The following is a 16770-nucleotide window of genomic DNA, read 5'->3' as shown; positions in this document are numbered from 1 at the left end:
ATAACTGCGGATGAACGGCGAGAAACAACAAAAACCCCCTAAAGATCCGCAGAATAATTAGGGCTGCCCCAGGGAAATCAGAGCGAGAAGCGCAGGAGCCCCTCTTCCTTCCCACCTCCCCGGGGACACACACTTAGCCTCCCTCCCAGACTTCTTCCCCGCCCCAGCGGACTCCCCTCCGCCTCCTCCTTCCCTAACACGTGCTCTCCGGAACACTCACTCGGGAGCTATCCCACCCCCCAGGGGGCTGGGCTCGGGGCCGAACGGACCAATCCGCACGCGCCTTACAGTGCCGTGGCCCGACAACGTTGAGCCGCCCAATCGAAAGGGCCTTACCGCCCGTTTCCCGGAGCCCCGCCCCCTCGCAGCCGTGCCCCCGCCCGCCGGTCTCCTCCCTCCTTCTCCTCCTCCCGTTCGCCCCTCCCCCGCCGCTCGGGAGCGGAGCCTGCGAGACGGAGAAACTGGGGCAGAAGTGAAGATGGCGGCGGCGGTGCTGGCGGTGGCGGCGGCTTCTCGCCAGTGACGCGCGGTGCGGGCTCATCTCCCTCCCCACCTCCCTAGTCCGGACCCCGTCCGCCGCCGGGACCACACCGTCCCCGCAGCCCGCCCCTCTCCTCCCTCCCCAGTCGCCCCCTCTCCCGACGCCCGGCCGCCGCTGGCGGCGGCGCGCCCCGGGTCCCGGCCGCCGGCCTCGCACTCCTGTGCGCTGTCGCCGGGAGAGCGGGTGGCGTGTTGATCCGCCCTGCCCGCCCCGCTGGACCGCGGGGCCGCGGACACACGCCCGGCAGGGAGGCGGCGGCGGCCCCTGCGCATTTGCTTCCCTCCATTTGGGGACTGGGAGGCGGCGGCGGCCGTGGGTTTTGGGGAGGGGAAGGGGGTTGGGGGGGGTGGGCGAGAGCGGGAGGGGGCCGTCCTCGTGAGGAGGACGAGAAGGAAGCACCATGACGTCCATCCATTTCGTGGTTCACCCGCTGCCGGGCACCGAGGACCAGCTCAATGACAGGTAATAGGGCCGGCGGGCTGGCGGGCGGGCGGGGGGAGGGGCGCCTCCCCGCCCTCCCCTCCCCCACGGGGCCGCGCCGGGGCGGGCACCCGTGTTTACGCGCCGGCCGGCCGGCGGGGGGGGTCCTCACTGCCCCCGGCTAAGCCCCTTCCGGGGTAAACTTCTGGTCCCGGGCTCCGGGGCCGCGGGGGGAGCGCGGTGTAGACGGTGCCCGTGGTGTAGACGGGAAAGCGCGCTGCAACCTCTCCTCCCTCCTCCCCCCGTCTCCCTCCGAGGAGCCGCGTTGAACTCGGCGGAGATGGGGGGGGGATCCGGCTCCGGGGGGGGGCGGGCTGTAATTACCGCCCGGCCCAGGCCCGAGGAATCCATATTAGTCAAAGTTGAATTGAGACAGACAATGCGGATGGGGGATGGTGGAGGTAAAAAGAGAGGGAAGAGGAGAAGCGGGGCGAGGGGCCCCGGGGTAGACCGGGCTCGTCCGGGCCCCCGGGAGCTGTGTCCGGTGGGGTGGTCTGGACCTGCCAAGCCTGGAGATCCCAGGGGAGGGGGAGGCTGATTCCCGGCAGATCGCGTTGCGGGGGGGGGGAAGCGCCATGATTATTGTTATTATTATTAAATTTGAGCTCCTGCAGTGAGGTTTGCAGGCCTGGGGAGGAGATGAATTCAGGCGGGGGTGGGGAAGTGGATTGGATTCCCTTTGCTCTCCTTCTTCCGAAACGGGGCTGGTGTGCTCCCTTCTCCCAGCCCCTATGGTGCGAGCTTTTTTGTTTCCTTTTTTATTCTAATGATAGTGTTTTCCTGAGTTGTAATTTGACAGCTGAAAACCGTGCGTAGAGTCAAAGGAAAACTCTTACGTTTGCAGTTCGCAATGCTGCTTTCTTAACAAGCTGTAAATTTCTGGGATGGGTTTGCTATGGGCGGAGGAGGACTTATGATTTTTTTTTTTTTTGTCTTTAATAAGAAGGCTATTTTGGCTGTGGATTCCTCCCTTTGCCTCCTCCGCCGTTCCCAGCCAGTTTAGGATATTGAATTGCAGGGCCGTATGCTCTCAGGGAACTAAGATAAAGCAGGAAAAGTTCCTTCACTGTTGCAAAACAGAGACTCGGAGAAGGTTGAGGGAGGCCTCCATTAAAGTAAGTCTTTGAATTTAGGACTCCAATCTAATGATGGGCTGAATATTTACGGGGCCAGAAGGTGGGGCATTTTAAGCCTCCCTCTCCCCCAGTGATATAACTGCTTTCGATTTCTTTTGAGTATAAATGGCCATCCGGACCCAAGTTTAGAAGTTAGATACGATTTTTGCTAAGTGACTGGGTGACATAAGTTGCATGACGCCGTTTGTCATGCGCTTCCCGGAGGGAGGAAGAGGCCTAACTTGCTGCTAAGATATTGGCCTCGGTCTCCGAGTATCTAACCGCCTCAGGTGGGGCGGACAGCTGCTCAGTCCGAAAGCTGGCGGCTTAGTTTGTGGCTCTGGGTTCAGATTTGTCCAGTCTTTTCTGTATCTATTTTGTATTTTAACATGTTTGTGAAACTTTTGAAATACTTTCTAAAAATACTGAAATAAGTTTTGTCATTTAGCATTTTGTTTTACGATCCTTACTCTGATTTTAATTTCATTAGATTTAGAGATCTGTGAGATTTTAACATTAGATATTTTTGTAAATTTTGGAACCAGACTATTAGTGAGGATAGCTCTACTGTCATTCATGGAACCACGTTAGTAGTGCTTGTAGTGTAACTTGTCTTGTAACTTAGAAAATTGCACCAGGCAGGCGAGAGGTAGGCCATGTTTTCTCTATTAGTCCCACTTTATTTATACCGAGAATCCTGACTAGCTTACTCAATTGACTGTGTATGCCAAAACCTATTTTGCCAGTTGTCTTGGCATTTTGACTAATTTTTGAACATTCCTTTTACTTCAGCTAGTCTAGGGAATTTACAAGTAATGTATCCTTTTTTAAGCTACTTTTTTTTTTCATTCCTAATGTAAACAAGTAGTCAGTTTTGGTTTTGATTCCTGCAGTGTCAGTACACAATATTAAGAATATTTAAAGCACCTTGAGTTTTTATGAAACCGAAGTGGATCTGATTCATAGTATAAAATGTGTGTGTTGAGGTGGCAGATATTTGAGGAAATAGAAAGTACTGTAGGTAAAATTTTGGGAACATATAGTTGAGCTGGTAGCAGTAAAGAATGGTCTGTTGAGATTTGTGAGGACAGCATTTGAGACAGCCATGCCCCCCTTTTTTGATGTAGCTGACTTATGGTGGAGCTGTTCTGTGTCTTTCCCTTCAAAGGGAAAGATCCTCTTTGCATACCTCGTTGCAGAGTTATAGGAGAAACCTATTGCTGCGTTGCTTGACAGAAATCTGTTTACAGAGCAGACTGGCTTTCCGGAGCTTTTTAACTGGAACCAAAAGCCCAGAATATTTTCATCTTCAGATAAAAACTTTACCAAGATTTAGTAAGTTTTGGTAATCAGAAAGAGTGTGCCACTATAGCTTGACTTTTATATGAGAAATGTATCCATGCCAGGAATGAAATGATAAATGATATTTTTGGATGAAAAATGGTATAAATAAGTAGACTTTATTCTTTACATGAAAAGCAGTAAGATTGAACAGGCAGTATGGTATTGCAAATAAATTGGTGAGTTAAAGAAAACATAAGGGGCCTCAAAACATCAATATTTTCTTCTCCAAAAAAGCTTTCTTTTTAAAGTAGCCGCATCCTGTTAAAAGTCAGATATTTTGTTCAGTGTAATGGTGTGATGTCTTAAATATCTAAAATATACTCAGTATAAAAAAAGTTTATGTGATTTTTTTTTTCTTTGTGTTTTCAGACTTGCTAATTCTGCAATAGTCTTTGTATATTGGGTTAAAATCTGTAATCATTGCCCTGGGAGACCAAATAATGAATGCAGTTGATGAATATAGGTGGGGGTGGCTAGGGCAGAGCAGAGGAATTCAGAGAGCCCAGAATGTTGGCTGTGGCTTCCCAGAGTGATTAGAGAGTCCCTAGTGCGGAGTGGCCGGCCCTATGTAAATACTCACTGTATTGAATTGAAACCATCCCTGCTCAGATACTTTTGTGACATTTTGATTTTCTTTCTAGTGAATTTCTTGAGTTAGTACTATGTTCCTGCTTAAATCATTATTTCAGAGAAACAGCCAAAGGATATCAAGAACATGGGTTCTGCTGTGGAGTTTGAGGGAAGAGCTGGAAGTGCCTGCTAAGATCTGGAAGGTGCCAAAGAAGTTATGTAGACCAGTCTTTTCACTAATGATTTGAAAAAGGCAGTCCTGGAGCTTTGTAGAATTTATCCAGGGGTACACAGTGAACTACTGACAGATGAGGTCCACATGATGGGTGTGCCGCCCCCCTGCCCCCCCAAGTCCAGGTCTCTTCCCACTGTTCCACATGGCCTGTGTTCTGAGATATTGTTGCCGTTGGAGGCATGGCAGCCTTAGACCTTTCTTAGAGTTTTGATTTCTCCTTCCCTACACCTCCTCCTTCCACTTACGCCTTTTGTCAGAGGGCTGACCCTCTTAACCCTTTCCTAGAACTGGCCTAGGAGAGGCCTTTTTAAAGTGATGTGGGTATGCCCTGACTTGTCCCTGTCCTGAGTTACTCCTCACGGTGTAGGTTGGTTACAATAGGAACCAGTTCTCATTGTCTGTCTGTGGAATTTTCCTGTGAGCCTTGCTCTTTGGCATTGTAACATGTTGTGCAATCAAACAGTCTGGGTTTAGATTGTCATATCAAAAGGATTTTCTCTAAGGAGCTTCCCTTTAGGTGCTGTAAGGCTACCAGGTTAGATAATACAGAGAGGAATTAGAAATTCGGAATTCCTAAATCTGGGTTTGTCTCAGTCCTACTGCTTTTTAACTATGTGCTGGTTGGCAAGTCATTTAACCACTTAGAGCCTTACTCCCTTGTCTCTCTCCCTGCCCCCCCATCTCTAAATCAGGCGTAGTACCCATCTCAAGGTTGGTAAGGAACAACTGAGATAGTGGGTGGGAAAACACAAATATTATAATGTGGGTAATGTGGAAAATATGAAGAGATGGTTACTTTTAACTCTTATGTGTTGTCGGATTTTCAAGTCAAAAAAGCAGGAAATCAAAGAGCTTGCTCTAGAATATCCTTACCATTGAGTACAGAATCCAGACTTAGCCTTAGATCAGTGGTTCTCAATTGGGTGCAGTTTTGTCCCCCCCAGGGGATATTTGGCAGTGTGTGGAGCTGCTTTTTTTGATTGTCGCAGCTGGAGCATTGCTGCCGGCCTCTAGTGGATAGAGGCCAGGGAAGCTGCCCACCGCGACAGTGTGTAGTACAGCTCCCACACGGAAGGTTGTCTAGTTGTGCTGGGCTTGAGAAACTCTGTCCTCGCTTATCTTGAATATATGCAGATGTAAAGATAAATGGAAATGACTTTTACGAAGAAAAATTCCAGCAACGTAAGTTGTTTGTCTCATAATGTGACTATTGAAAGTTAAAATTAAAAAGTCCGTTCCTCGGCAACACTAGCTACATTTCAGGTGCTCTGTCACCGCATGCAGCTAGTGGCCACCGCACAGGACGGTGCAGATGTGGACCGGTGCCACCACTGGAAGTTCTGTTGGACAACGACGTAGGAAGTGCTTTTTTTGCGCAGGGCATGGCATTCAGTAAGTGGTCCTGGTTTTTATTAGGAACTGTTGGGTTTTAAAGACTCAGGGATATCCTTGCCCTCTCAGTAGGCGCCTGAAAACGTGCCAGGGATTACATGGAGCTGAACAAAGGTTGTGGTGGGTGGATGTTATAATAGTGGAAAGCTGCCTGAAATGTCACTGCGCTACACCAAAAACCACAACTGTTAGTCTGTGTGGGGTAGAGCGTCACATCGCCAAACCAGAGGGAAATCTCACTGGAGAGTGTTAGCCAGACAGTCACACTAGAGGACTGTACTGGGAAGGTACAGGCAAGTTTAACTGCAATGATTAAATGAAGCTGATTAAGGAAAATAAGCTTAAGGACAGGGTATGAAATAGCCAAACAAAAAATTGAAAAACAAACAGGGGCAGATCAGTTTTATAAATCAAGAAATCAGAGACTAAATTGTAGGCTTAGGGGTAAACACACTTGTGCAGGAAATTACACTGTACACGGAAGTGCAACTAGGAATAGTGCAGCGAATTTTAGGAAAGATAGAGATTTTTCCCTAGCAGTTAGGTTATTTAGGAACTGGTCTCTAAAGGAAAGTGGAATCACTGAAGGCTGCGTCAAATGGCACTTCAGTGGGGGCGCCTGGCTGGCTCAGACGGTAGAGCATGTGACAGTTGATCTCCCGGTTATAAGTTTGAGCCTCATGTTGGATGTAGAGATTACTTAAAAAAAATAAAATCTTTAAAAAATAATTACACTTCAGTAGCTCCTATGGGGTGTATTGAAGGAAGCAGTTTTATGTTGCAGGAGAATGTACTTACAGCTTCTTTCCCCCATTTTTATCCTATCTACTACTAATGAAGAAAACAAACTCCATTTGTAGTCTGTTTTTCTGTCATTTTGCCACCTTGGCATTCTGAGCAAGTGAAAACAGCCTCTCCTGGCTCGTTGTGATTATGAACTGTTGATTTATTATTACAATTGATTTTCAGGTTTTACTCTGAGAATTGTTTTTAAACTTGTTATTATGGAGAGTTTCAGGCATTATACAGAAGTAGAGGCCATTGTGTGATGAACACACAGGTACAACAGTTGTCCCCTAATCACAACAGTCATCACATCAGTGGCCCTGTCTGGTTTCAACACTTTCCCCATCAGATAATTTAATCAATATATCTTCAGGATGCATCTCAAAGATGAAAACTTAAAAAAAACCCAACCCACCTAAAAGGGTTCCTTAAAATCAGAATTCAGTCTGTTTAGGTTTTCCTGTTGTCACATAAATGCTTATTTTTCATCAGCGTTTTACATGGTAAGACTAATTGGGTTGTGGCATGTTACAAAAATTTGACTTTTTTAAGAATAAGACAAAATTTGTTTGGATTGTAGCCTTAGAAGGAGGGGCAGCATTGCATTGGAAATCTGAAGGCTCCTTGTAGCTTGATGGGGTCACTTGTCAGCCTCCAGTGAGAGCATTGTGTTAGCAGTCACTTGTGATGAAACTATGAGATTTTCTGTAGGGCACATTGAGGAATAATAAGTCATGTGAAAAGTTTGCAAGATTCTTCTAATTTAATGTATAGAAGTGAGACTATTAGTAAATTGAACTTGGCTATGAGACATTATTCTCTAATGAGATTGTTTTATATTACTTTCTTGATAGAATTAGTGTTGTTATAAATCTCTTGAAAATGAGAGATATGGTAAGTTCATTGGTAGCTGTGTTTTGCGACATTCCCATTTTTATCAGAATATTAAATAAAGTGTTAAAATTTAATGTTATTTCACGTGTAAATAAGACACAATTTGTCTTATCTATGTAGAAAAAGTAAAGTTGTTTGGTTTCTGATGGTATCATTTACCTTAATAAAATGTTTTCAACTTTCTCTAATTTTATTTTGTAAATCAGCTTTATTGAAGTATAATTGACATACAGTATAACTCACTTATTTAAAGTATACAGTTTGATGAATTTTGACAAATGTATACAGCTGTGTAACCACCACAGTCAAGAACATAGAACATTTCCACCACCCCAAAAAGTTCCCTGATGCCCCTTTGCATTCTCAGTCCTTCTCTCTTGTCCCCGTCCCTGAAAACCACTGTTCTTTGTCTCATTGTAACTTTGCCTTTAGAATTTCGTAGAAATGGAATTGTGCGTCTGGTGTCTTCTACTTAGCTTGCGTAGCATGTAGTAGTTTTTTTCCCTTTTGTATTAGTGGTGGTATTTCATTGTTTGGATATGCCACAATTTCAGATCTGTTTTTTTGCTAATTTAAATTTGGGTTGCTTTCAGCTTCTGGCTACTCTCTAGTTTTTATTTATTTTTAAAAATTGCTTGTTATAAAAAACATTTTTGCAAAAGATCTGGAAAATACAGAGGATAAATTTAAAAAGTTTACTTTTTAAATGTTAACATTTTGGTGGCTTTCTAGTCTCTTTTTCTGTACCTGGATATTTTTGTTTTTATAATAGTGATCATCCTGGGTATGGTTTTGTATCCTTGAAACTTTTCTTGACTTTAATATGTTACAGTATTTTTCATATGAAAAATCTGCTTATAAGAAATCTACCTTTTTCTCGACAGCAAAGTTTTACGTTAATTAAAGTATTTGTATATGTGAAGCGAAGATCTTTGGCACCGTTGGGAGTGATGGTACTCCAGATTGCATATAGAGATAGGACAGTGTCCCGCGTAGGAAGCAGTGTGGACCGAATGAATGGATAGATTGAATGGATAGGTGTTCCAGATTGTTATGTGAACTCAGATACTAGGTCTTCCTCACAGCCGATCTGAAACTCCAGAGATGGCCTTTGTGTGAATGGCTCCCACGCCCCCTTACTTAGGGGCTTGGTGGAGATTGATCTGAGATTTTCTGTGACAGTCTGCTTGCTATGGTGTGAGACGTGGAGGATGACGGGTGTCCTAAGCCTTAAGAAAAGGCCAGATTGGAGATTAGGAAGTTAATGTGAAGAAAGTTAAGAAAGCAGAGACAGGGATGCCTGGGTGGCTCAGTTGGTTAAGCGTCTGCCTTCAACTCAGGTGGTGATCCCGGGGTCCTGGGATCCAGCGCCTCCTCGGACTCCCTGCTCAGTGGGGAGCCTGCTTCTCCCCTCTACCTGCCGCTCCCCCTGCTTGTGCACGCGCGCTCCCTCTCTCTCACTCTCTCTCTGACGAATAAATAAAATCTTTGGGGAAAAAAAAAGACTATATGGTAGGGTTATTTTAATGTCTAAATGATGAAAACCGGGTTCTCTGAAAGGCTTTTCGGGTTGTGATATTGGGTTTTTGCAGTCAACATCTATTTTCTTATATTGTAGGAATGGCTTTGTTTCTTGTCCAGAAGTAATTTGAACTAGTCCATTTATTGCTCTGTATCATCATCTGCATGTAGAAACGCTACTTTGTCTTTAAAAGCACCAATCAAGTGATTTTTCTTAAATTGTGGGCGTATTTAGTGTAAACGTTCCATTCCCTTAACATGCTTGTATTTCTAGTGGTGTTCAACCTGGTCTTCATCTCCTGTCGGAGATCCCTGTTGTTTTCCTTAAGCGGTTGTGTTTTTCTTCTTACCGGGTGTTCTGATTGTTATGTGTAGACGGAGGATAATCGAGGGGGAGTGAGTACTTGGATGCTGTGGACAGTGTGCTCTTGCCTTCCTGGGGGGAGGTAGAGGAACCACTTTTTCTTTGCCTCCTGCAGTGGCAAGCAAGGGATGAATCCGCATTACTGCCGCGCGTTCCCCCTGAGTCCCTGGTAGGTTTCTGTCACTTCGGAAGGGATGCGACCCGGGAGCGGGTGTCTTCATTGGGCAGCCTGGCAGCCCTGCGTGGTCTGTAGGTCAGAGATGACATGTGGGCTGATGTTGCTGGCAGCAACTGCTCTTCTTTCTGGCACTTTGAAGAGCTGGAAGCTGCTGAAGGATGTGCATGACACCTGCGTCCAGAGACAGGAGTCGTATGTGGTTAACAGCCACCCCCATACCATTCCAGAATGTTTCTGGATTCACAAAACTCTCTTGAGTGGAGGGGCTAGGGCAGTTGGTTTTTTTCTTTTCTTCTCCAGGGCCTCTTGATTCCTCAGAAGACTTTTGGAAATGTAAAAAGCTTTCTCAACTTTCATGAAGATTTGATCATTCTTTGGTGAACTTAGGACATTCTTGAGGGGTGATAGCATTGGTTTTTGGGCGTGGTATGTTTAAACCGTTTTTTTTTTTTTTCTTTGAAATGGAGTTTTTCTGACAACATTGAATTTTTGTAAGAGTAACATAACCGAACCAAATTGTACTAAAAACATTTATTGTGGCTTTTCTGATTAAGAGGTTCTTTGATTTAAAGTAGTACTTCTCACAGTGTCTAAATGGACCACCATCATCAGGAGCACAAAAGCTTAAGGATTACTGTATAAAAGGCTCTTGTTCACATTCCTTTGTATTACAATTAAAATAATTGATGACAGCAGATAGAGCGGTGCTTGCCAGGGCCTCACTGCCCCAGCCTTCCTCTCCCCCTTAGACTACAGGTTCTGTGGCTGCTGCTTGAGAATAGGGTATTTTCTTGCTCCTCGAGGCTAGAGTAATTTTTGTTTTTTCCGCAGATGAAATTTTAAAAGTTTGAGGAGAGTTACATAAATATTAGGTCCTCCCTAGAACTCTAAGACACTGAGAGGGGTAGCTTTTTAACAACACCCGTCGGTCCTAGGGTTACAGTCCAGCTGGGGGAGTGAAGCTGGTCCAGACCACTAGCAAACTTCGAAAGACCGGTGCAAGAGGTAGTCGAGTTTAGCCTGCGCAAATATTTGCCGTGTGCTGCCAGCACAGGGCTGGAGAGCTGCGTTAGATTAGTTTTCCTGGTTCAGTAAATGTTTGTGTGCTTCTCACCCTCAAACGTTGTGCTAACCCAGGAGTGGGTTTCACTTGTTGCACCAGCCCTTTCTGGAACTTGGGTTGAGAGGCAGCTGGAGCATTTTCTGCCTCATTGGGCAAGTTTGGAGAATAGTGAGGCGATAGTGGGCGCAGGGAGTGGCATCAGGTGGGTGTGCCATGTACTTTTTTTTTAACTGTTTACTTTGAAATAATTATAGACTCACGAGTAGTTGCAAAAATAGTGCAGAGGGCCCGTGTCCCCATAACCTGGCTTACCCTAATGGTAACATCTTGATTATACCACGTATTTTTGACATCCTTGCAAAGCACTAGAGAGTTAAAGGAGCATTTTCCCCATGTGCATTTTTGAAAATTGCTTATTTCTTTGCTAAGATAGCATAGATTAGAAGACACAAATTTAGAGAAGACTTGGTATTCTTAGATGAGTTTGAATTGATGAGCTATATCCTAGGTAGTGATTAAGTTTTTAGTCATTTGGTCTTTGACATGATGGTGACTGGAATATAAATTGGAGGAAGTCAGTGGTCAGGGATTTGGGTTTTTTTTGTATCTGACACTAATTGGCTATGTGACCGTGAGTCAGTGATACACCTGTTACTTGTAAGTGAGTGAATTGGGCCGGATCATGTAGGTTTTCTCTGCTCAGTTTCTATGCTCTTAGGGTTGTGCTAGGGAAAAGGATTTTTGTATTGTAGAATGGTTCAGAGGGAGAAGAACTGTGTCTACGGTTGTCTATGATTTCTTTCACTTAAGTTTCATTGATGAATGGAAGATGAACAAAGAAAGTGGGAGAATAATTTTTTACTCTTTTACTCAATTCAATAACTATTTTGCCAACTAAATTACATACATTGGGATACAAAGATAATGGCCTCTGCCCTCATGGGGAATTCATTTTACAGGAGAGGCAAACATGTCAGAGGGAAATAAGTGCTACTAGATAGTATAAATGACAGGGGAGACGGACCTGATGATTAAACCTGGTGCTTACGACGGGCTTTGAAGACAGGGTTGCAGGGTGTGGAGACTGGTTCATCCTCTTACTTCTGTTCTCTTTGAGCCTAATGAATTTTCTTTTAGAGGCGTGGAACATACTGTCAGCAATCAGGGCTTCACCAGGGGTGATATTGATAATCAGAGTTTTAATAGTAGTGCAGAACTCTTGTGCTGTGTGAGAGCAGTTTACATATGGACAGTGGATTTTTTTTTTTTTTTTTGGTTCTTTTGCTTTTTGTTTGCAAAAGGTACTGTCGAGGGATAAGACAAGAAGATAGGACTCAGTGGGGTGTGAAAACAGGTTGTTTCGTCCTAATGCTTAGACTGACTTATTGTTGGAGTTGGCAAGGAGGGAAGAGGGTTGAAGAGCTTATATGGAGAGTCTGTGCTCCTTTCTGCTCACTCATGTTGCACAGGCTGGGATTGACCCTGTGACCACCTTGAATACTACCAGGAGAGAGACCCTAAAATGTGAGACTGTGTCCTCTGATTCCTTCATTGTTATTGTCTTCATTTAAAATACTTAATTTCAGGGGTGCTTGGGTTGCTTAGTTGGTTAAGCATCCTACTCTTTTTTTTTTTTTTTTAAAGATTTTTTATTTATTTGACAGAGACAGCCAGCGAGAGAGGGAACACAAGCAGGGGGAGTGGGAGAGAAAGAAGCAGGCTCCCAGCGGGGGAGCTCGATGTGGGACTGGATCCCAGAACGCCGGGATCACGCCCTGATCACACCCTGATCTGAAGGCAGACGCTTAACGACTGCACTGCCCAGGCACCCCCTAAGCATCCTACTCTTGATTTCAGCTCAGGTCCTGATCTCAGGGTTGTGAGATCGAGCCCTGCTCTGCGTCTAGCTCTGTGGTGGGTGTGGAGCCTTCTAGAGATTCTCTCTTTCCCTCTGCCGCTCCTCCCTCTTAATAAATAAAATACTTAATTTTATATAGCACTCTGCCAGAAATATTTCAAGATTATTTGTGGTTATAGATATTCGTGGGATAGAACTGTTTTAATGGATATGGAATTTCATATCAGATTTAAGACCCCAAGGTGAGATGAAATAGTCAAAAATATGTGTGGGCACCTGGCTGGCTCAGTTCATAGAACATCCAACTCTCTCTCTCTTTTCCTTTTTTTTTTTGGGCAACCAACTTTTGATCTCGGGGTCATGAGTTCGAGCCCCAAGTTGGGTGAAGAGATTACTTAAATGCATATCTGAGTTTAGATATATCTGCTTAATCCTTTAAGTTTTGTACTAAGTTTTTATCTGTCTTTAGGTTTGTTTTATGATACCAACATTCATTATCATTAAAATTCCTACAGAATTTGGGTGTGTTACTGTGTATGTGTAAGATTTTATGTACGGTAGATGGGTCCTGATGGGAAGAGCTGTGAGAACTAAAAAGCCCCTGGACTCGGTGTCAGGAGGCTTGGTCCTTCTGCTAACTAGTTGTGTAGTCTTGGGCAAGTCATTTGCCTGCAGTGATTCTTAGTTTACTCATCCGTCAGATGAGGGGATGTGTTTGATGTCTGAAAGCTCATTTCCGCTTTGAACCTGTGTGACGGGAGGGCTGTACATAGTGGTTTATGAGCCGTAGTTGATGGGTGTTTCTCAGCTTCGCCACTTCAGGATTTAACTTTTATTTCCTGCTTTAGACCTGCTCTTCTTCCTTTTTTGTACTCCTTCTAATAAGTATGTAAAAGCAGTGGACATTCTAAATTCTTACCACCTTCTTAGGTTAAGTGGAGGGGAGCTCTTGAAAACTATCCCAACTCTTCTGTATCTTTTAAAAATATTAAACAGCGAGAGCCGATGTATTTAACTTGACACAATGAATTCAGTGCAGTTGTATTATTTTTTAATTACATTTTCCATGTAAACTTAATGGGAAGTTTCCGTGTGGCAAAAGCTTATTTGAAATCAGGTGTGATAAAGCGAAAGACATTGACAGCGTTGCCGCCTCCTGGGATTGGGAGTGTTTGTTCCCCTTCGATTTCCAGTGAAGTTGAGACTGTTCTTTTTGGAACGCTGTTTAGTAGGTCCCAGTACTGTGAGGTGCCCATCAGGAATTTGTTCACATTTCCAGGATACCTATTATCATTCTGTATATTAGTCTGTAATAGTTGATGTTCGTTTTTAACTTGAGTAGCCTGCGAGTCTACTTGACATCAACTGCTGAGTCATTTTTGAGATGTTCAGAATTTTACACCAAGGGGTATCTTAGGGTTTTCCTATTTTACAGCTGAGGAAATTGAGGGCACAAGGGCCCAAGTGATTAGTTAAGTGGCAAAGACTAGACTCTGCACTAACTCAGCTTTTTTTTTTCCCCCAAAGATTTTATTTATTTATTTGAGAGAGAGAGAGAGAGCGAGCGAGCCGCCGCAAGAGAGAGCACACAAGCGGGAGGGAGTGGCAGAGGGAGAAGGACAAGCAGACTCCCCGTGGAGCCGGGAGCCTGTGGCAGGGCTCCATCCCAGGACCTTGGGATCCTGACCTGAGCCTAAGGCAGACGCTTAACTGACTGAGCCACCCAGGCGGCCCTGTACTAACTCAGCTTTATTTCTTTTCCTTTTCTTTTTGTTATAGGCATGCGAAGTTACTTGTTTTTCTGATACATATTTATTACCATATATAAATGCAATTAAATATTGATATACACACTTTGTGTACACACATGCCATGAAAACAGCAAATTTGGGGTGGGCTTCTGCATGTCGGTTCTAGTCTTGGGTGCACGGTGGTGGAGCTTAGTTGGTGGGAAAGACAGGCCATTATGCGGCAGTGTGATGAGTACAGTGAAAGAAATTTGGGATTCTTCACCAGAGGTCACCATAGCCTGGTCTCGTGAAGAAGGAAAGCTTTTCAGAAGAACTGTCAAAAGGAGGACCAGGATTCTGAGTAGGAGGTAGGCTGAGAGGGCCATGGCAGAGGTGTGGCACAGGGCAGGGCGCTGAGGACTGGAAGAGCTTTGTAGGCAGAAGGGGCTGCATGTGTGAAGACCCTAAGGTGAGAGAGGGCAGTACATTTGAGGAACTATAGTTCCTCCTTATAGTTAAGGAGCCCCGACTGTTAGAGCAATGAGTACAGAGAGTTTCAGATCAGTTGAATAGTTCTTGTAGAAAGGGATACAGTGTTAACTATCTTAAAAAATGAGCTTGGTATTATCATGAAAATAAATTTGATGTGCTAGGTTATATATTGGCTGTAACTGACTTATTTAGTGGGTTAGACTTAGCAATTGAACCAGTGCAGTAAAGGGTGTGAATTCCATCCCAGTTTAGGACAGTTGCTTGATTTCATGGCTACAAGTAGCATCCTTTACCTCCATCCAGCCTAGTTGTTGGGATTTGCTATTGTTGATGAAGATGAACCAGCTTGGGTGGATGATTCAGTTCAAATGCTTCATTGCTGTTGGGAAAACACTGCAAATTCTACAGATGAGCTAGTAATATCACTGAGATGAATAATAATGCATTTTTCTAAGAGAGAAAATAGCCTATGATCTTAACCATGTTAAGGACAAAAGTTTCATAAGAAGTGATTGAGGAAAATGACAGTGCATTTGTCTCTGGGTTATGGATGAATTACTTTTGATGTCTCAGTGTGTTTTAGCATTTTATATGCTGCTATATGTTTTTTAAATAACAGAAACAATAAATCCCTAACCAAGTGTTTCAGTTCAGTTAGCTGGTCACATGTACTGTTCACATATCTACTAACTACAGTGCCTCAGGTACTGGGAATGCAGGGACCACCCACAATAACCCTGTCCTCAGAGAGGCCACCTCTCAGCATGCCTGCAGAACATGGAAAGCATTGAATAAAGAACACTTAATTTCATTAAATTTTTCTCTAGAAACCTCTTATAAGGGGCGCCTGGGTGGCTCAGTCGATTAAGCATCTGCCTTCAGCTCAGGTCATGATCCCAGGGTCCTGGGATCGAGTGCCACTTCCAGGCTCCTTGCTCAGCGGGGAGCCTGCTTCTCCCTTACTCTGCCTGCCTCTGCCCCAGCTTGTGCTCACTCTTGCCCTCTCTCTGTCAATATAAATAAATAAAGTCTTAAAAAAAAAAAAAAAAAGAAACCTCTTATATGAAATAAAATTGTTTGTATATAACTGAGGGGTGATTCTATAAATAAATTTATTTTTAAAAATTTATTTTGAGCTTTGATATTGAACAGAGTCCTAAATTAAGATTAGATATTTGGGCATAATTTTTGATTTGAGCTTAAGGAAATTTGTTCACAGCCTGCCCCCAAAGGAATGGTAATGAAAGCCTGTTGGATTTTGGACAAAAACTTATTTCCATTTTACATTCATAGTTCACCCAAGGAGAAGACAGCTTGTAAAAAACAGTGTGGTAAAATTTAAGCACTTATTTTTCTAGTAAACTGGCAGAATTTTTATTATAACTTAAATATAAATGAACACTATGAGAAAGCATTTTTAAAAATGCGGCCTAAAGTTTGATTCATTCGTTCATTCATTGTTAGTCAACAAATACTTAATTGAGGCCTTGTTTTGGGCCAGACTCTTGGGCTACAAAAATGAACAAAGGAGGCAAAAATTCCTGCCCTTGGTGGAGCTACGTTGTAGTGACATGCTTTTTGTGTGTTAATAATTAGGAAACCCTGCTTTTAAATGAGAGGTGTTTAATTTCCATGTTACATCTATTCGAAATGTATCCTTATTAAAAATTGTATTCAGTTAGAAATGGGAAAGCCCACTGAATTGAACTGTTCTTTGTAATATCCCTAAGTGGTTTTTTAAACATTTTCATCACTGTGCAGGGCCCTTCTTTAAACTTGCTTTCCCTTTACTTTGAGCCTGTGAGTGCCATCTGGGAATGCTGAGAGGTGGTGTCTTTGAAGACAGGCTTATTGTGCGTGGTCGTTGCATTCATAGTACCTGAGATATCATAGTTAGTACATATTTTTATTAAATTAATTTGAACTTCAAAAAACAGAATATTTTAATAAAAATTGATTCTTACAACTGTATTTTGATCTTTAGAATAAGGAATGAATTAAGTGTATGGATTTTTTTTTTTTGCATATACTATTCCAATAATAATTGAAAGATACCGCAGTATAACTTCAATGCCCCCTCCCATATTTCATGTCGGAGGCCTTCCTTAAATGGTGATCCTTGACTCTGCGTGTGTGTGTGCGTGTGTGTGTGTGTGTGTGTGTATTTTTGGTTAGGTTGATTCCCCCCAACATTCTATTATGAACAT

General features: G+C 43.7%; 1 protein-coding gene across 2 annotated transcripts in view; it reads left to right on the top strand.

The window, feature by feature from the left end:
- The first annotated feature begins 916 nt into the window (after window positions 1-916).
- The window catches only part of UBR5 (ubiquitin protein ligase E3 component n-recognin 5), a 133212-nt gene continuing 117358 nt past the window's right edge, over window positions 917-16770 (top strand). For both annotated transcript variants that reach the window (XM_040625554.1, XM_040625553.1), the window contains exon 1: window positions 917-1003. In XM_040625554.1, coding sequence (XP_040481488.1) covers window positions 942-1003 — 62 coding nt within the window. In that variant the 5' untranslated portion in view covers window positions 917-941. The remainder of the gene's footprint in view (window positions 1004-16770) is intronic.

This window comes from Ursus maritimus, unplaced genomic scaffold (genome assembly GCF_017311325.1).
Source record: "Ursus maritimus isolate PB19 unplaced genomic scaffold, ASM1731132v1 scaffold_9, whole genome shotgun sequence".
Lineage (NCBI taxonomy): Eukaryota > Metazoa > Chordata > Mammalia > Carnivora > Ursidae > Ursus > Ursus maritimus.
The sequence above is the reverse complement of the archived record's forward strand: the minus strand, read 5'-3'. Positions and strand labels throughout refer to the sequence as shown.